At 45.2% G+C, this 20,466-nt stretch overlaps 1 protein-coding gene across 1 annotated transcript in view; it reads left to right on the plus strand.

Moving 5' to 3' along the window:
* Nucleotides 1-720: 720 nt before the first annotated feature.
* Pax3 (paired box 3) overlaps nucleotides 721-20,466 on the plus strand; it is a 94,943-nt gene continuing 75,197 nt past the window's right edge. Inside the window, 4 exon segments of the mRNA XM_052192941.1 lie at nucleotides 721-805; nucleotides 1,989-2,224; nucleotides 3,515-3,644; nucleotides 4,810-4,944. Coding sequence (XP_052048901.1) covers nucleotides 721-805; nucleotides 1,989-2,224; nucleotides 3,515-3,644; nucleotides 4,810-4,944 — 586 coding nt within the window.

Here is a 20,466-nt window from a genome sequence, read left to right on the forward strand (position 1 = left end):
AGATTTAGGACCGAGGAATAGAAAACCAAGAAGATCAGGCTGAGGCACGCGTAGAGCGACCGGAACACAGCGAGTCCTTTTCCATCCTCGCGGCTTTTGCCGCCCAGGCTGCCTCTCCTAGTTTCAACCTGTCTACCCTTCTCACTCGGGGAAGGGGCACAGAGCTAGTCCCCCTTCTGGGTCGGCGGAGGCCTGGGCACCGTCAGGTATGGGAAGAGAAAGTAGTTTCTGTCGCCCAATCAGCGCGTGTCTTCGCCACCCGGGACGGTCTCCTCGTTGGCCAATCGCAGCTCAGGGCTCCTGATCAAGCTTTGGGTGAAAGAACTAATAAATGCTCCCTAGTCCGGATCCCTGCACTCGGTGTCACGACGGGAGGAGACTTGGGACGTGCTCCTGCCTCGTCACCACCCTCCCTCCCCCCGATCTTCGTGGTGCCTTGAGCACCTTTGCCAGTGGCCCCAGCTGAGGGACCCATCAGCTAGACTTGCATCAAACTTGTCCGCTCTGGGCTTGGGATCGGGCACTCAAGGGACTCCTCTGGAGCCTGTGGACTTGGAGCTATTAGCGCCCCCTCCCCGCGCCCCGCCTCCCTCTCCTGCCTTTTTTTGGGGAGGAGCTCTCCGAGATCCGGAGAGTTCCCGAGGGTCACCCGCCTCACTCTGCTCGCTTTTCTGTCTCGCCTTCACCTGGATATAATTTGCGAGCGAAGCTGCCCCCAGGATGACCACGCTGGCCGGCGCTGTGCCCAGGATGATGCGGCCCGGCCCGGGGCAGAATTACCCACGCAGCGGCTTCCCGCTGGAAGGTACGTTAGGGCCTCAGCTCATCCGGATCCCCGGGCCTGGGATTGGCTGCCGCACCCCAATCCTGGTCTCCAGGGCCTCGAATCGTGCGTTGCCGGGAGCCTCTTCCCTTGGTACTTTTCTACCCAAGAAGCAAAACTGGGGAGGGGGTTCTCGTTGAGAGCGGGAGAAGCCCCATTTCACGTACTCGCTGCAAACGGAGCACTAAGCTCACCACAAGCTCCCGGAGCTTGTCTGGCCTGCTCCTGCCGGCTCCACTTTGCCGGGTTGTTTTGGAGTTGCTGCGGTTGAGAAAGGTGGACAAACTTCGCAGCACCGGAAGCAAGTTCTCTTTCTGCCCACCTAAAGTTGCTACGAAATTGTTCCGGCTGCGTTCACCTTTGAAATAACTCCTCTGTTAGCTCGGGAAGAATTTTCCTGCTGTGAAAAATTGAGGTGGCCCTTCCTAATTGAAAGTTTTAGCATTGATCAGTTAAATTTTATTAAACTCAAGCGGCATCTCGAAGTTTCTAAAATGTTTGGCAATGCCTTTCGGTTTACTTGAAGACGCTGGGGGAAATTTCGGGGAGGTAGAAATTACTGCAAACCCGAACCCGACCAAATAATTTGGGAAGTAAAAGTGCGAGACTGGGGTTCTGGAGGAGCCCTTCGACCTCGATCCAGAGTAGAGTGCAACGTGCAAGAACGGTAATTTCAGCCGCGCTGTTCACAAGTAGGCTCGCTGCCATTTTTATTTCTGAAGTGTAACAGGTGATACATGCTGTCACCTGTGTTTCCTTTCGGGAGCCTCCCCGACCCTTGCCTTGTACACTGTTATCTGGAAACACTAAAGACCTCTCAGAATTTTGAGACAGTTATCACGGGACCTTTTAGACATCAGTCCTAGGTCGCCCTCCAATTTGCAGCACCACTCCCCACTAAAAAGAGAAAATACAGTTTCTCTACAGCCACTTATCACGCGCCAATCTCTCAGTTTCCAAAAGATTATATGCCCCTGCATCGAGTAATTATTTAAATAAATATAACCGTAAGGGTCCGGGACTAGGAATCCAAAAGCCTGGTGGTTTGTGTTTTAACTGTCACTGGCGAATTGGCCAGAAGGTTGCAGAATAGGTTCTTTCTGCTGTTTACTATTCTGCCAAAATGACTTTTCCCTGGACTCTCTCTTTCGCCTTCTCTTCCCAGTGTCCACCCCCCTTGGCCAGGGTCGAGTCAACCAGCTCGGAGGAGTATTTATCAACGGCAGGCCTCTGCCCAACCACATCCGACACAAGATCGTGGAGATGGCCCACCACGGCATTCGGCCTTGCGTCATTTCTCGCCAGCTTCGCGTGTCTCACGGTTGCGTCTCTAAGATCCTGTGCAGGTACCAGGAGACGGGCTCCATCCGACCTGGTGCCATTGGCGGCAGCAAACCCAAGGTGAGCCCGGGCCTGGTTTTGTGGACTTAGGGCCTGTGACTCCCGGGTGGGGAGTGGGCACGTCCTAAAAAGAACAAGGGGCTAGGGAGCTAGTTTTCAAATCTAGGAAGGAGTGTGTGTGTGTGGTGTGTGTGTGTGTGTGTAGAACTCAGTTGTTTTGGTTGCTGGTGGTCCTTGAACACTGAAGAAGGCTAGCACTTTGGCAAAGGAAGATTGACTTTAGTTTTTAATGCCTGGGAGCCTTAGAATGCTCATCAAATTATTTCCCCCGATTTCTGACTTCCCTGCAGAGTCTTCCTAAACCCTCACTCACTGCACTACCTTCCCAGTAAGAAGTTAAAATCTCCGTTTAATTCTTGAATAGTTTCTTTCCCAGCTTTGAATCCCCTTCCCCTACAAATTGTTCTCAAGAAGTCAAAAGTCAGGGCTGTTATGATTTGTGTGTGTATGTGTATTTTAATATTTAATAGAGCTTCTTGACTCTATTAGACAAATCAATTTGGTGAGATCCTCGATGTATTTTAGTTTCTTTTAAAAAGCAAGAAAGTTCTGCTGGCTGGGGAGTGGGAGGAGGTCAGACAGGGTCTGCCTTCTCTTTGGAGTATGCAAAGAAGCCAGTATGATGGCATGATTTTTTTTCTAGTTGCCAGGGGGGGCAGAATCAAATGGGCTATGGCTCACTGAAGACAACCTTACACGGTCCCTCTTCCTCCCTATTTTCTCTCCTAATCTGAGAATCTTAGGGCACAGTTTTTATTTGAGTGGGTGAAAGAGTCATCCTTTCAAATTATCCATGTTTGTCTAATTAAAAGCAGCAGCAATGACTACAACACAAGAACCTAGATACATGGCCTTTTAAATCTCACCCAAATCTGCCCTTAGCTCAGATCTGATCTCTATGGAACCTAATCTGATTATTTATTTATTTACTTACTTACTTATTTATTCTTTCAAACATTCTCCTTTTACTTTCGTTTTTTGTGCAGATTAGGTGAGGTTTTCTAGGTACCAGAAAGTTCAATCCTCCCTCACCTCCAAGCTGTTAGATTTTTTTTTTCTTAATTTAATTTGGTTTCCTGGGCATCTCTGGGCAGGTGGAGGGTCTTCAGGCCACTCCGAGGGGGATAATTTCCTGTCATCTCCTTTCTAAACGAAATTAAAGTCCTTTGGCTAAGCAGAGGGATAGTCCCAGAGAATACAGGAAAGAGCATCAGAAAAGCCAGGAGGTTAGGGCATCGTGTCTGGCCCAGAATACTGGGTACCAACGCACCACCGCCTATTCTTTTAAAGCAGGTGACAACGCCTGACGTGGAGAAGAAAATTGAGGAATACAAAAGAGAGAACCCGGGCATGTTTAGCTGGGAAATCAGAGACAAATTACTCAAGGACGCTGTCTGTGATCGGAACACTGTGCCCTCAGGTACTGGGTCCATCAATTTCACCTTTGACTGTGCGAAGGTGCGACAGTCAGTCTCATAAGCCAATGGGTCATGCCAGCCATAAAATCTCCCCAATTATCCATCTTAGCTATCGGGAGGCTATCCTGAAATATTTACAAGCCAGACATTCTTAGTGTTTTATGGAGCGCTGGGTGATCTGCTGGTCCCCAGGGTGGCGGCTTGGGTGACGACCTCTGAGGTTTCCCGCAAACGGATTTCTGCTAAGAAGGCTGGGAAGGAAACGCGGGGCGCAGGCCAAACGATTATTAATATTGATGTCCCCTTCTAAAGAGAAACAAATGTTTTGGTAACTTCCACTGAAGGGAGATCCAAGAGGTACCAGTGGAGAGTTGACCGAGGAGCTAAAGGGGTGAAAATTCTGCCGGGCACAATTTCCTCCAGAGTTCCAGGATCAGTCCAGCTTCGTGGCAGCTTGGGAGAGGTCCAGGGGGAAGAAGGACCAGAGCTGGGCCTGCGCGCGGGAAGAGTTTGTTTTTAATTAAAAGGAAACTCCCTTTTTTCCCTCTCTGTAAGAACGATATATTTCAGAGCATGGATTTGTTTACCAGACTGGAATCTGGAAAAAATAAATCGGGAGAATGCATTTTTCTTTTGATTTTTACAATAGGGAATGATTCTGCAGTTGAAACTTAAACCCTTTCTATCCTCAAAACAAGTTGATTTGCAGGCGACAGGCACTCTGTGGTTCTTCTTCCTAGGCCTTTGCAGGGGACCAGTGTCGTCAGGTGGGGAGTGGGGTGGGGCGGTGAAGGGTGAAGCTGGTGAAGTCTCTTTAGAGTGTTCGGAGACGAGTAGCCAACCGATTTCTCAGAGAGAAACAAAAGGGACCCTTCCTCGGTTCTGAATTGGAGGTGCAAAATCTTCAGGTTTCATCTCCAGTCTAAGTAATTAAAACCCCACAAAGTGAGGGGCTTTAAGACAGAGACGGAGAGAAGCAGTTTAAGACCGAGAGAAGTCAGAGGCCCCGTATGCTCACAGATGCAGAACACAGCCCTGAGCCCTGCTCAAGGTTAGGGAGAAGGTTGAGTGCCTTAGCTGGGCCTTTGAGGGTTCTTTTGGGATCATTTCCCGCCATGACTCTCAATCTCTCAATCGCGTGCCCTCCCTTCCCCCTCTTATCCCCAGTGAGTTCTATCAGCCGCATCTTGAGGAGTAAATTTGGAAAAGGAGAAGAGGAGGAGGCGGATCTAGAAAGGAAGGAAGCAGAGGAAAGCGAGAAAAAGGCTAAACACAGCATCGATGGCATCCTCAGTGAGCGAGGTAAGGGAGCCCAGACGGCCACGCGCTTCGACGGGTGCGCGGCTTCTTAGATTTGTGGTCTGCGCAACCGCAGACCAACAGTGCCCCATCTCAGAGCTCACCTCCGACTTCGGTGACAGCCACCGCTATCGGGAAGGACATTCAAGTGAAAGGCCAGAAAGGTACTTGGTGTTAAAAAAAAAAAAAAAAAAAACTTCTCTATTCTAATTTTTATTTTAATTTCCTGGCGATCAAATCCGACGTCTCCTGTGTGCTCAGCTCAGAGCGCAGTACCTCTGAGCTACATTCCAACAATACCAAGTCCAATTTATTGTGTGTTTTATTCTCCACCATTTTTAGTTCCTTAGAGTTGAGAAGTCTGAAATGAGTCGCAGGTGGACACTTTCAAGATGGAAACTAAACTTCTCTGAAAAATTAGATGGGCCGAGAATGTGGGGAGGGAGTAACTAATTAAGTCTGGGAACTTGAAGTGGCGTTTTACACTCTGGGAAAACTGCGTGTAGGAGGGAGTTAATGAGAATATGGTTCTTTTGGGTAGTGGGAACATAAAGATACCCTGTCTCTGCTGATTATAAATATGTGTGTGTGCCTGTGTGTACCTAAACTGGCCACTTTTCATTTGTTTTCAAGAGGGATGAGATTCAACATGTATGTATCTGGCAACTTCCTTTACCCAAGTGGTGGGTTATATTTGGAAAGGATCTGTGTCTTTGAGTCCCTAGTGAAGTTACCCTCTGTCCCCCAGGGGTACAGACCACCCAGTCCTTTTTGGCTGTGACCTGTCAGCACCAAGAGGGAAAAAAAAATCTCCCTCTAGGGGATCGAGAATTACAGGCTGTTTTCCTATTACCTGTTTGGAGTCATCATCGAACATAAAAGTTTATAGAAAGAAAGAAACCTTTTTCCACTAGGGGCTTTCTGAAACGAGAGGAGGAAGATGAGTGTCTTCATAGATCTAGTACTAGACTGCAGTATCTATTCCTTTACCTTTCTTGTGTAGCCTCCGGGCAGTTCTGGCCTTCCAACGAAGCTGTTTTATAAACCAATACAAAAGCTGCATGTTCACTATCTAGAGTTGGCTGTTACTAAGCAGATGCCGGAGCTTCTGATAAAGGGAAGCCCAGAAGCTCTGGGACACACATATAGCCAGGAAAAGGAAAGGAGGGGGATGGCACTTGCTGTTGCTTCTCTGTCTTTGCTTCAGCGGGCCGGGAGGGGAGCTTCCGTGAACTCCAGGAGAAGTGCTTTACCTTTGTTTTTATTCCAGCCCTAGCTGCAGTCTAGAGGTGCTAGGATGAAAGAAGGCAGGGGCTGAGGACCCAGACGTCTTGTAGGCCGGATGGGCTCCCGACGGCAGAGGCTAGAAGAGCCGTCAGTTATGGGAGAGGCCTTGCTGGGGTTCATAGCTTTGCTACTTGTTGCTAGAAGTGGCAGCCAGGCAGACCAGCCGCTTGCCCACAGCAGCAACAACCGAGGCCCAGGAGACAAAACGGCCCAAATGAGCTGGTCAAACATTTGTACAACTTTTCCAGCGTTTACAAAGAAGGCCTTCTCTACACAATCTACACTTGGAGATGAACTTGGGAGACAAAGCCTGGAGAGTCCATTGAAACTCACACTTTAGCTTGGCCCAGACAAAGCTGCAGCTCAGGGCAGCTTGATGTGAACAAAGGAAGGCAACCTTTTTATAATTCAAGGAGAAAAGAAGAGAAAACAGCCCCACAAAGGGCCCAGAATAGACATTATGGGCTTGCAATGAGGGATGAATTATTCAATGAGCCCCAGTAGCTGCCGAGCCAGGAAGTTTTATGGACTCTCCAGCGTGGAAAAAGTGCTCATTTCACCTACAAAATGTTTCCAATCTTTTGGGTCGTCTAGCTGGGCCAGTTGCTATTCAAGGGCAATTGCTACCATTTTTAAAATCAGAGTGTTTCCCTCAGTGGGGGCTGTGTCCTTGAAAACACACACACACACACACACACACACACACACACACACACACTCCCCTCCCTCAGAAGTCGAAGTCTAATTTAATTTGGGGTTGTCAAGGAAGACGCAGCCTGGGTCCCTTTAGTGCCTCCAGCTTCCTTTCCGGATGAACCCTGGAGGGCAAGAGGGGCCCAGAGAAAGGAAAAGAGTAAGATGCAGTTTGAAGTCTAGAAACCTCAAATATTCCCCCTCTGTTGTTTGGGCATCAAAAGTCTCTCGCGGTCCCACTTGTAAAACAGAATGGATGTGGAGAAAAGGGCTCTCTGATTCCTGGCAAAGGGGAGGGAAAAGCTGGCGGAGGAGGGACTTTCGGGTGTCCCCACCACTGCTGTGTGCTCTTGCCAGATGGGCCTGGTACCTGCTGCTGAGACTGGCTTTCCTGGACACAAATTTGGCCTGGAGTCTGCTTGGCAGACGCTTGGATGCAGGGAGAAAGGCACCCAGAAAGAGGTCAGAGACGCCCACTTCTTTTCACGATCTTGTCCCTTTTCCTAAATGGTCCCCCTCTGCCTGTCCCAATTCCCTTTCCTCTCGTCCAATCCGAGAGCTGCGCAGCAGCACAAGCAGCTAGAGCATCCCGCTCGGCGCTCTAAAGCAAGCCAAGGCTCTCTGCACCCCTGCTGAGTCCATCCTTTCTGCTCCAGCACCCTGGTGAGAAAAGGAGTGCGCTGCATTGGACCTTCCACCCTGGCCCCAGGAGCAGAAGCACGGACAGAGCAGGCGCAGCCGGACCAGCGAAGTCCGAGCTTAGGCACCCCAGGCTGTGGCAACTCAATGGGCGCCTCTGTTCCTCCCCCGGCGCGGCAGAGCGAGCCCGCGGGCACCGCCACAATAGCTGGGCCCCCGCTGCTGCGCCCTGCGCCAAAGCGCCGCGCCGCCCCTCCCCGCGCTTCGGCCGGCCCGCAGCTTAGCTCGCCCGGCTGCAGCCGACTCAATTGCCTCCTTTATGTCCCTCTCACTTTCATCTAGACACAGCCCGCCTCCCCCTTCTTCTCCTCTCTCTTTCTCTCTCTCTCTCTCTTTTTTTCCTACCCTCCCTAGCCTGAGGCTCACATTAGTGAAATTTCTGCAACCTCCCCCATTTTTTTTTCTTATTTTAAAGAAAGCCTTTAACACAAAAGCAGTGACTAATCGATAGAAACTGCTCCTTCATCATCCTCTCCTCCTCCTCCCCTCCTCCCCTCCTTCTTTCCCCCCTCCCTCCGCCTCTTCCTCCTCTTCCTCCTCCCAACCCCCTCCCTTTCTCTCAGCAGGGTGACGCTTTTCCTGTTTGTGAGTTTTGGGCAACATTTTTGCTTTGTGCGGTAATGGAATTACCGGACAGACGGGGACTGTAGATGGACACGCGACGGCAAGACTCTCGCTTAAATATTTAGATGCAAAGTTACAATTACGTACTTGTTGGCTTGGCTTTGAAGTGGCCGTGCGGGAGTGCAAGGGGAAAGAGGCCAGATTGCCAAATTGATGTTTTGATTGGGGCTGGAGACACACTTTCACGGGACTCTTCGCTCTTTAGGGGGGGAAAAACGCAAATAAGCGTGGGAGGTTTGTAACAATTGTTGGGGTGAAGCAGAGAATTCCGGCACAGGGTCACTGGGAGCCGATATTCTCCCTCACATTTCTTCAATTTGTGTGTGTGTGTGTGTGTGTAAGGTTCTTTTTTTTTTTTTTTTTTTTTTTAATTTTCAGAAAATGAAAGTGTCAAAAGTTTTCCTCGAGACCGTTTTGTGTTTAAGCTCATGCTTTTTTTTTTCTAAAATCAATAACAAATGACATCAGATTTTAAAATGTATATCTATTAAAATCAAAAAAGAAAAAGAAGGTAAAGTTCTTAGACTATTTCATTTCCAGTAAGGAAAGCACTTTCGAATGAAGGGAATTGTGTTGCACAAAGCAGAGCCATTTGATTCTTCCAAGTTGGTAGGGAAGGAAACTGTTGGTGTCAAGTTGGTGTAGTGTGGAAGCACAGGATGAACTTTCCCACAGATTAAAATAATAGGGCGTAGGATCACAGATTTGTGGATCCAGATCTTTTATTGCTGGGCACTTCCTTACCATTACCAGGAGTCTGCTATCAGCATCATATCTGGACTTGAAACTAATTTTTAAAGTTTTGAAGCCTTTACAATTACTCTCAAAGAAAGCCCCAGTTTAAAGAAAAGTCTTGGTGGTGACACAGCACTTGAATTGGGTCACCATACAGCAATAACATACTAGTTAGTCTAAACAATGGGGAGGTGTGTGTGTGTGTGTATTCTGCCCTTAGCATTTTTATTTTAATTTCTTTGACTGGGGTGACTGCTGTATGCTTACTTTTTTAGCCTTATTGAAAACATGCAGATTTTCTAATTAATGCTTGAAATCATATGTTTATTTTGGGGGCTTGATGTGATTGTTGATAGCACCGGAACAGGAGGTAAGGGCTTCCAGTGTGTAATAATTACTGAAGGGTCATTTAAGAGTCCCCAGGGCTGAGTCATAAAACCCACCCCGGGCGGTGAGGCGGAACCAGAAAGTGTGCCTCGGTTCAGGCAAGTGGAATACAGAAATCAATCAAGTGAATAGGAGCATTGCACCAAACCCTGGCTGTTTCAACATCTATGAATATCTGAGGACAAACAAAACAAAACAAAACAAAATCTTTCTTAATCATGAGATTAAATGTTCAAGATAGATACTAATACATGGCCAGAAAAATGAAAAGCTCAGTGACAAGTTTGGCCTGGCCTGGGACCCAGAAAGTTTCAGTTCAGTGGGACCCTGTGACAGGTAACTTATTTATGCACTTCAGTAAATGAAGATTAAGGAACTACTAAGAACAAGAATGTACTGTACCACGTAACTCGCCAGCCACTAAAGGGCAATTAGGCAGTTGGAGTCTTATCTCCCTGGCTGCTCTAGGGTAGTTTTACAACTAGGAATTAAAATCTGAAAGGGGCGTTTTCTGCAGCTCTGGCCAAATATTGATTAACTAGATGTTTGTTAATACCACTGTCATCCATTAAAAGGCCAGGAGCTCAGCCCCTCAATAGGCACCTTCTTTTGTCAGTGCTTCTTCTCACACAGATCAAAGCAGGATCATCTCAATTTATCTGTTCTGGAAAATCCTCCTTTTCCTCTGAAATCTCTAAGGAGGAACTGACCACACTCTCCTTGAAGAAATGGGAACTGAAACAGGTTCCATGTTGTCTTATAGAGAAGGCTCATGGGGTGTTTTTTCAATTATCCTGTGGCGATTTCGTGTTCAGAACTGAGGATGAGACGGTTATTTATTTATTTATAAATCAAGTTGATTCTCCTTTAGGGAGGGGGAAGGGGAGCTACTATCTTGTTCTGGCAATTTCTCTAAATATGAATTTGTCACTGCAATTGCCACCCAGGCTGGAATATTGTGTAGAAAAGATACCAGATATTTTTAATGTAAAATTAGATGGAGAATAAATTACACAGAGAATTGTGAAGTATAGTGGCTACATCCTTCTATGAGCCACATTTCCATAATTTTGTGTTTATAGATGGTTAGACAATTCTCTTGTATTATTTTTAAATCCCTATAATATGGGAGCAGACATGTGTTTGTGTATGTAATGTATCCTGTTGGCGTTTATTGGTCACTAAGAAGTAAGCTGGTCCTGGGGTTTATAAATGCGTATGTATCCTATGAGCTACTTTGCTAGAGCCATAAGAGTTTGAGGTGACAGCACAGAACTTAGTGCATTCCCATGTGTTGACTGCTGGAAAACAAAAAACAAAAAACAGAAAAACACCTGAATTCCATCTTGACTTCTGCAATTGTTGATTTTTAGATCAACTATTAGTTTTTATTTGTTTATGAATTTAATATGTTTGCATTTTTTTCCTTTTTTATGGTGACAAAAAAATTCTTTCAAGGGCTCCTTTGGAAATATACCATTTCTGTGCTTAATTTGCAAATCCCAACAAATTACTCTGAGGTTCTACAATTTATACCAGAGTCAGGCTTTGGATATTTCACTGTGTATCATATGTGTACCGCTGTGTGAGGTACTGTGAACTCCTTTGCAGTGTGCATTTTGGTTCTAAATAATGGTTTTTATAATGGTTTGCATTTTTATTTTTTACCTTTTTATTCTTACACAAGGTGCTTCTTGACATGTAGTCAAGACTGGGTATATTTATATTATACATGCTTTAAAATATTTTATGTCAGAATCACCTGTGTTAGGTCACAATTAATTTATTAATGATCCATCTGTGTTTAAATACTCACTAGCATAACTGCCTGGAATTGATAGAGCAGCAAATCAGAGTCAGCTCGAATATGTGATGGTTTGCCTTTCTTGGGTCAGGGACAGCATTATTGTCTTTTACTTGTACATGCGTCTTTTATATACACACAGAGTTAAGGCAACTTTCTCCTCTTGAATGTTAGACCGTGTACTCAAACATTGCGAGGGAGACAGTGGATCCCAGATCTACAGTTGGGCCTGATCTTAGTACCAGGTCAAGCTTGCTGGTTGAAGAACAGATTGGCTCCATCTGGGGAGCTGTGATCTTGAGGTTCTCTCTTCCATTTTGTCTTATTTCAAATCCTGCAGCAAAATTTAAAACGCCATAAATGTTGCTATGTGTCATGTGCAGAGAGAGAAAGTGAAAGAGAACTTTGACCTTGTTATTCTCTCTGCAGATGATATTCAAAATGGGAGGAGGGTTGCTCTATGACCACCCCAGGTCCTCCTTCAGTGGTTCTCAACCTTCTTAATGGTACAGCCCTCATGCATAGTGACCCCCAACCATGAGATTCTTTTTGTTGCTAGTTCATAACTGTATTTTTGCTACTGTTATGAATTGTGATGTAAATATCAGACATGAAGGACATCTGATATACAACTCCTATGAAAACGCTGATTGGCCACTAAAGGGGTCGCGACCCACAGGTTGAGAACCACTGTCCTACTGGGACTGCTAACTCTCCCACTCCACCCCACCCTACTCCTGTTTTCACCAGTCTTCAGTAAATCAGGCATTCTCCTCTTTTTCTATCACCGTTGCAGTGGGCAGTTTTTGCTCTCAATAGAATATTGCCCCTCTGGTAAGCCCCCCCCCCCCCAGGGGTGTCCGCTGGGATTAAAAACTGAAACAATGAGACATTTCCAGTTCCCATTGTGACATTAGTAGTCATCACCCACTGTCTAGTTGATTGAGATACATTACAGTGGTTCTCAACCTTCCTAACCTTGAGACCCTTTAATGCAGTTCCTTCTGCTGTGGTGACGCTCCCCCACCCCAACCAACATTGCTACTTTATAACTGTAATGTTGCTACTGTTGGGAATTGTAATGAAATTATACATGTTTTCTAACCTTGGGAGGCAACCTCTGTGAGAGTCCTTCCGCCCTGAGAGGGTCTCCGACTCACAGGTTGAGAACTACTACCTTAGAAAGTTGCCCTTGTCAAAGGGAGACATGAAAATGTAGCTGAGGATAATCACACAGAATTTATAAATTCTTACCTTGGTTTTCTGACTTTCCTTTGTTCCTGATTTTTTTTTTTAAAAGAACAGATATTTCTGCTGTATAAAATGGCCACTTCTCTTTTTTTTAAAAAAAAAAAGAAATTATATTTTAATAAGGAGCACCTGGGTAAAATTTAAAACTTGATTTGATACGCTTTTCTCCAAAAAGGGAAATGTTGAGAACAGAAATTAGTTTACATGGCAAATAGCAAAAAGTTTACAGCATTTAAAATTCCACTGCAGGATTTTTAGTAAAGCAAAAGAGAAGAACACATATTCCCCATTGGGCCAAAGCAAGTCATTCTAAGTCATCTGAGATTTTATGTTCTTTTACTTCAGTGACAAATGATCTTTCCTCTGGAGGCTAGACTTCAGGACAGAAACAAACATACAAAACAAAAACAAAACAATCCCCCCCCCCAACCTACTGTATGTCTATGTCCTTAGACCCATTCAGTAATTTCCTGGCTAAATTTTCTTATGGGCTTTAAGCTGTTTAGTTTTTATTGAGTCTACAATAGCATATTAATACCAGTTCTCAGTTCGAGGGGCCAATTTTGCTTGTTCCGGATCCAGCTCCACAGATTCCATTCAGAAATAGCTGATTAAAATGCTTTGCAATGATCCAGGCAGTCTCTTCAGCACTGAGATACCAGGATGAGGAAGTGGGTCAAAGGTCTGTTTTCAGCATGCAACGCTGCATAAGATCACAGTAAAAAGTCAAAAAGTAGAAACTTAAATGTAGCTCTTAAAAATAAAGCTAGTAAGTATGGCCCTAGAAGTAGCTGTTAGCGTTAAATATGCCGGGGCTTGTACCATTGGCTGGACATCACAAGTAAAATAGGATAACATAGCTAAGAAAGTTAATTACTTTACAGTTTGTATTGTAGCATGGAAATGGTTCCATTTATTTTTGTGTTTATAGTGAATGTGGATTTGGTCACATGTTTACATTTTCGAAGAAAGTCGGCACTTTCATTTTGTGATTTTTTTTTTAAAAAATGACTAACATAGATATATTAAAAAGCCAGCAGTCATACATCCATGTTATTTCTTACCATGTAGTTCTAGAATAAATATGGAGTTTGTTTATTTAATTTCTCTGATGCTAGGGATTGAACCCAGGGATCAACAGTTCCATAATGCATTCTATTACTCTCCCCTCCCCAAGTCTCAAACATGTGTCCTAAAGTTTAATATTCATAGCATCATCATTAAGAAAATTTTGTCTGAAGGGTAAGAGTGTTTGTTTCTCTTAATTATCGTAGCTGAGTTTAATTTGAACTCAAGAAAATTAATTGGTGTAATTTATATTATTGTAAAGAAAATGATAGCCTTCGTTTTTCTGAAGGATACACTGGACAGTTTGCCGGTTGAAAGTCGTTAGAGCCTCAAGTGTTTTTTGTCCTGTCTGATTTAATACTTTTCTGTATGTTTCTGTGCTCTAAAAGAACATATTGCCCAGAGTAAAAGTAGCTTGCTGTGCCTGCCTTACCAATGAGTCTCTGAAGTTGAGACCAAGCAATTCAGACTATTTAGGTGTGAGTTCCTGAACTTCATTTTTGGTACTTATGAGATGAAGTGGGTCATGCCAGTTTCCAAGGGTTCTAACTAGGTGAGAAGACAGTTGTGTGCATTATATCTAGCAAAGCTCAACGTTCTGGTGGGGTCGGGGACACAAAACTCTAAACATGTCGAGAGAAAGTGACTCCCACAGACCAGCAGATGGGCTCTGCCCAAAGGGCAGATAAAAGCTTCATTCAAGGCTTAGCAACAATGAAGAGCACACACAGACACACACACACCACACTTACTACACACACTGCCCTTTCCCCACACTAGCCACTTGAGTTCACAGGTAGCTATTTAGTAGGAAAACTTCATTGATTTCATAGGTCTGAAAAAAAATGACAAAATTCTAAAAATTTCACGGAATGTCAAAGGATTATTTAATTCCTTTCTCGTGACAGGCTATTGCTTTTCTCTCGTAGATGAATTGGCTGTTTGCAAACTTTTGCTTATTTGTTTGTTTATTTTGCCCGCTCAAAGTCATGCAGACTGCTTTGTGAAAGCTGATCTCAGCGTAGTCGTTTTTTTGGCTCCTGAAATTTGGAAACCCGTTTAATTGGCGGCGGCCCCCACCGTTTCCCATTATCGTCCCCTTCCGCCTACCCATGCTTAAATGTCCTCGAAGTTCTGCACGTGAGATTACCCGTGCATCCTCAGTTCTTTGTGTGCGATCCTTCTTATAACTGGAGTTTACACGTGCTGAGGAAGCTTTCTAAAGGTGGAGGCTAAATTACAATGACCTTTTAAATTTATTTCCTTCTATCCAGCCCCACGCACCCAAAAGTGGTGGTGATAGTGCGCTTGGGCGCGTGTGTGCGTGTGTGTGTGTGTGTGTGTGTGTGTGTGTGTGTGTGTGTCCTCCATTCTGGTATGCGTTGTGAATGAAATGAAAGTAACTTGGTCATGAGGCTTTAGAGACCCAGAGCTCCTGCCTCCATCTCTGGCTGGAGCCTCGTGACTGTGCAGGCCCTGGCTGCATGGAAGGTTGTTTTCTTATCCCCGCATGCACTGCTCTGAACTGTCTCAGAACTGGGTCAAGCTGGGGCATGGCCGGTTTACGCAGCTGTTGCGGCTTAGGCGGCACAGCAGGCAGTCTCTGCTCCTCGGCTGGCCCGGGCCCCAGCAAACTGATAAAAACTTATTGGAGAGCATGCCACCTTTTTTTCTGGATGTCCTCTATCCACCCCCGCACCCCCCACCCCCCACCCCCCACCCCCCACCCCCCACCCCCCACCCCCGCCTCCAAGGCTTTCAGATGCGAGGAAACTTCTTGGGTCCATGAGCTAGCTCTCAGCTGCATGGATGGACTGGCTTTCTCTCTTGAGATCATATGCCAACAAGCCAACACTCAGATGACACGGACTTCCAGTCAATTTATAGTTTTTCCGAACCACCAAATTTATTTTGGAGTGGATGAAACACTTGCTTTGTACAAAATTCAAAAGCTATGCATAAAAGCAGGGTAACATATTTTTCTTTGCTCCGCCTAGTAGATATCAATCAATACCTTGTTTTTCTGGAAACTATTAACAAACTTGTTATTAACTTCCACCTCCATCTGCCTCTCATGTGCATATACTTTTTTTTTTAACCTTTTACAGAAATGTCAATTTTCTGTGTCAATGGAACTTTACCTCTTTTTTTAAACAAAACAAAACAAAACAAAACAAAACAAAATTCCTCTTCTTGAGGACTTTCTCCGCCCTGTTTGTATAGCTGCATAGTATTCCATTATGTTGGCAGAGACTGATTTATTTCACAGTCAGACTTGTCTCCAGTGTGGCAGCACCAGTTGGCACAGATGTGAGTTTATTTATAAAATAAGGGGATGGTGTTTGGGATGTTGAGAGTTTGGCTGGAATTTAGGTTGTGTGCTGAGAGCAAATGGTAGTGAAGCTGAGCTTTTGAGCGGCCGGAGAGTGTTTGCCCTGGGGGGGGGGGGGGGAGGCTGTGCTAGGCCGACAGGACATTTTCCCTCTGCTGCAGTCTGTGGGTGGACGTTTGGAATTACTACTAAATGACTAGTAAATGACTGCTTGTTCCACTGCAGTGACTGCTGCCTTCTAGAAACATGTCCAATATTCCTTTCTTTCTCCAAACAGAACATCTTCTAAATCCAAGCAATCTTTTTCTTCTACTTATTGGGTCCTTTCAAAATTCTTTTTTTTTTTTGTTTTTGTTTATAATTTATTTAATTTTACTCCTATTTAAAATAGGTATTAAGCTCTTTTTTCTTTTTGCTTATGTTTGTTTTGTACTAAAGACATTATGGGCAGTTTATAAGATGTAGAAGCAACTTATTCTAACCATTAAGTTATAAAAGAGAAATTGTCTTCAAGCTGGCTTTGAACTAGTAAGTCACAATATATAGTGCTGTATCTAACTTTGGGAAAGGCTGACTTGGGGTTTCTTCATTTGGTAATGGCCCACTTTTAACGTTGCACATTCTAAGGGAGTATGTATCCGTTCCTTTCTTACAGACAAAAGACTTTTTATATTTTACCACATACCTTACCTCTCTCAAATCATGTTGGCCTATTTCCCCTTAAATCTGACGCTTGGGAACTCAGTTGCTCAGACTGCCCTAAACTGGGAGGTAGTCTGAGTCAAACCAGAAAGAACTCTGCTCCACCTATCCAGGAAAGACAAGCCACGCCCTAAAAACTCAGAGATGGGGCGGGGGGGGGGTTGATAGCAGTAGATATTATGAACCAATTTTTTCAAGCCACCCCTCCCTAGGAGCAGACCATCTAGCAGCAGGAAACATAAAGGGCCAGGGAAACAAAAGCCTTCTGAAAATTAAAGTCTGAAAATTACCAGCTGAAACAAAAACCGGAAAAGAAAAACAGACTTCTGTCTTGATCACTCTTGTGGCCATCCCAAGATGCCCCGCACACACTGTCAGCATGAGGCAGAAAGGGGCACCGTCTGGTCTGCAAGGTGAGAGAGACACCACTAGCTTCCTGGGTCCTCTTTGCTTTCCCTCTGCCTTGCCTGTGAGATCTAAAGTGGTCAGTTGGGCGGTATAAACCGGCTTGGTGTTAAGGACAGCTGCAGAGAGCAGAAAGAATCAAAAGCGGCCTTTTCCCTCTTCCAGTCCCCTGCGTGATTTGGATTGAATCAGGCCCATCTTTTGTGACATCTCATGCCTACCTGTAAGAGTATCCAGGCCCCTATGTAGGAGGGGAGATCTGCATACCAGTGGCTAATGCCACGAGGGACATCCTGACGTGTCTTCGTGTGGTTGCAATGTTGTTGTTCTCAGGAAACGTAGACCATATAGAGTGAATTGTCTCAGCGCCACTACGTGCAGCGTGCTGAAACTCTGGATATATGAACCAGTCTCAAAATGCTTTTATTTGTAAAGAGAAATGATAAATAGAGTCAGCCCCTAGGGGACTAACTTCATCGCCCTGATCATATGCCTTTTGGGAGAGTTAATTATTACTTTTTTTAAAAAAAAGATTCTATTGTTTTATATACATGAATGTTTTGCCTGTGTGCATGTATGTGCACTGCATATATGCCTGATGCCTGTGGAAGCCAGAAAAGGGATCCCGATGATCTGGTACTGGAGTTGAGTATAGTTGTGAGCCACTATGTGTGTGCTGGGAACAAAACCCACATTCTTTGCAAGAACAACAAGTACTTTTAACTACTGAGCCATTTCTCAAGCCCTAGAGAAACTCTCACTTTCAATTTGTGAACTTTCTCTCCCTTTCCCTTTCCCTTTCCCTCTCTTTCCCTCTCCCTCTCCCTCCTTCTCCCTCTCCCTCTCTGCCTCTCTCTTTGTGTATTGTACCTGCTGCATATATGTGGGTGTTTAGTTAATGTGCATATGTGTGGAAGTCACATGTGCATGTGCATATGTGTAGAAGTCACAGCAGGACATATGTGTGTCTTCTATCATACTTTATCTATTTCCTTTAGACAGGTTTTCACACTCAACCAGATACCATTTAGGCTTGTCAGCAAGCTTTGGAGTTCATCAGTTTCCATCCCTTGATGCTGGGGTGTGGGGGGGGTTGTAGGCATCCACAGCCATTCCTGGCTTTTTAAATATAGGTAGGTCCTGGGGATTCAAACTCAGGACCGCATGCTTACAAAGCAAAAACTTTTACCCACTGAGTCATCACCCCACACCTATTCTCAGAAATTCAAGTATAGGAAGGGACTCATGAGTTTATCTCAGAGGTGGTGAGCTTCCATTTTCCATTTCACGAGATTTCCAAGTAGGTGAGAGCTCAGTGTCTGGAATGCTTAGGGCCTTCTGACATCCACTCAGACCTTTTCTAAAAGACCCAGGAGTCCATTTTAGGAATCTCCATTTTAGGAAGGAGAAGAGATAAAGTGGCAGGATCCTCACAATGCCTGGGGTAGACTAGTAATCTTCCAAAGCAAAAATAAGACTTGGGAGCTCATCCAGGGTGGATGCCTTCCAGGTGGGGGACGGCTTGGTGTTATGCCGAGAGGATGCATCCATGGCATGTGTCTGTGTGCAGTACACATTTATTACAAATCAGTAGAAAGGCAACTTCTATCATTGCTTACTGGAAGCCAATGTCTGTTTGTGCTCACTGGTCCTGCCAAGCTCTGAATACTTGCTGAGTGCTTGTCTGGGAGAAGAGGGCGAAGGGATGACTTGGGATAAAATGTCAGGTCAGAAACCCCAAAGAGCAAGACTCAAGCCAGTGGGCTTGAGTGAGAGGGATGCCCTGGTACTGGGAAAGCTGGTTTTAAATGGGGACATGGCTCTAGCGGAAGGTCAGAATGGCGACTCAAACCCTCGCCCCTCTGGGGTCAGTTTTGAGACTGATCATTTCAATGAACGCTGGCTTCTCCGTGTCTTCTTCTTCTCTGTGCTATGTCTTCTTGAACTTCCATGAAGACAAAGCCAGAGGATACTTGGGATGTAGGACCTATCATAAGTGGCCAGTAGATGAGGGGGATGTAGTTCTTGCATAGGTCAGAAGCCAGAATTAATTTGTACTGGAGAGCCAGCATATACCTTGGTCAGATAGAAGAGAAATCATTTCATTGTTAGAAATACTACTCGGAACTAAATTTTGTCTGCACATTTGTTGGCTAACTTTCATCATTTTATTCAATGACTTTAATTTAGTGTCACTGTTTTAGTGACTTTCCCACCCTCACATGAATCCTTTCTACTTTTTAAAAGTAAAACCCCACATTAAAACAATGAGAGGAGATAATGCCTATCTTTCACACTGACATTTCTGTACGTGGAAAATCCTTTTTGGAAGAACCTTAGGAAGTATGAAATGAACTGTCACTCAGACAGTTCTTTACAGGAAATCATGGCCCCCAAACAAGTTTAGCTTTTCCGCAGGTATGTTTGAGAATCTCCCCGTCTAACCCCTTTCATCCTCTGGCATGTGGGTTGACCTTGGATAGGAGGAGCGGTCAGTTTCTGGGCTGGTTCCTTCTCCTCCCTTCTCTCTACCTGCCTCCTCCCCGCCCTGCCATACACACATCCATTTCCATTCAGCTTGCCCTGTTCACCGAGAAACTCAACAGCTTCTTCTGTCAGAGGCATCATCATCATTTGGCAAAGGGATCTTGGGACTGGCCAATTTAATACGGAGGAAAGGTGAAATTAGAGGCATCCACAGAAGCAAACCTCTGGAGGAAGCAAGGAACAGGTTTCCAATGCCCTGCCCTCAGCAAATCCCATCTTGGATGTGTGCAGACAGGATCAGCTCAGTCAAGAGAGCTCTCCTTGCTGGTGGAGAGGACCCAGAAGTCAGTGTTCTACCCAGAAGTCAGTGTTCTACCCAGAAGTCAGTGTTCTACTGAGTTGTCCAAGAAGAGGTGGAGTCAAGTTGACCCCAAAGAATTCTCCACTCTGGTGCTCCCACATCGTCTGTGTCAGGGAAGGCTCTTGGCTTTGGTGTTTTGGTCTTCTTGGCAATTAGTGAGCCAGGGAAAAGCACGCCAGGCCTTTCAGGTTCAGAGCCATAGATCAGAAATGCACAGTGCGGGGCTCATTTTTTCTCCCATCTGAAAGTCTTTCCCATGTGGCCAAACTGATCTGAGCTCTCACCTTCAGTGGTTCCAGGACACTTGTCAGAGGTCTGAGGAAATGCCTCTGCCCTCCTTCAGAAGACCTAAGATGTGAGGAATACTCTTTCTGGATGCAGCAGTCTAGACGGCTCATATTCCCAGAGCCTCTAGAATCCAGAGTCCAGATGCTGGTCATGTGATACTAGGGACTGAACACGGGGCATCAAGTGTGCTAGGCAGGCATTCCTACCAACTAAGCCACATGCTTAGGTTCCAGAGACCATCAGAAGCACATCACTTTAGAGGATACAAACCACTAGGCTCTGGATTAACAGCGGGGCTTTAGTTTATCTATTCTTAGTTTATGTACTATTAAATTTATCATAGACTCCTATTGGATCTTAGCTTCGGGAGTTGAGTCTGTTGATATTCTGTGAATATTGGGT

This window comes from Apodemus sylvaticus, chromosome 9 (assembly GCF_947179515.1).
Source record: "Apodemus sylvaticus chromosome 9, mApoSyl1.1, whole genome shotgun sequence".
Lineage (NCBI taxonomy): Eukaryota > Metazoa > Chordata > Mammalia > Rodentia > Muridae > Apodemus > Apodemus sylvaticus.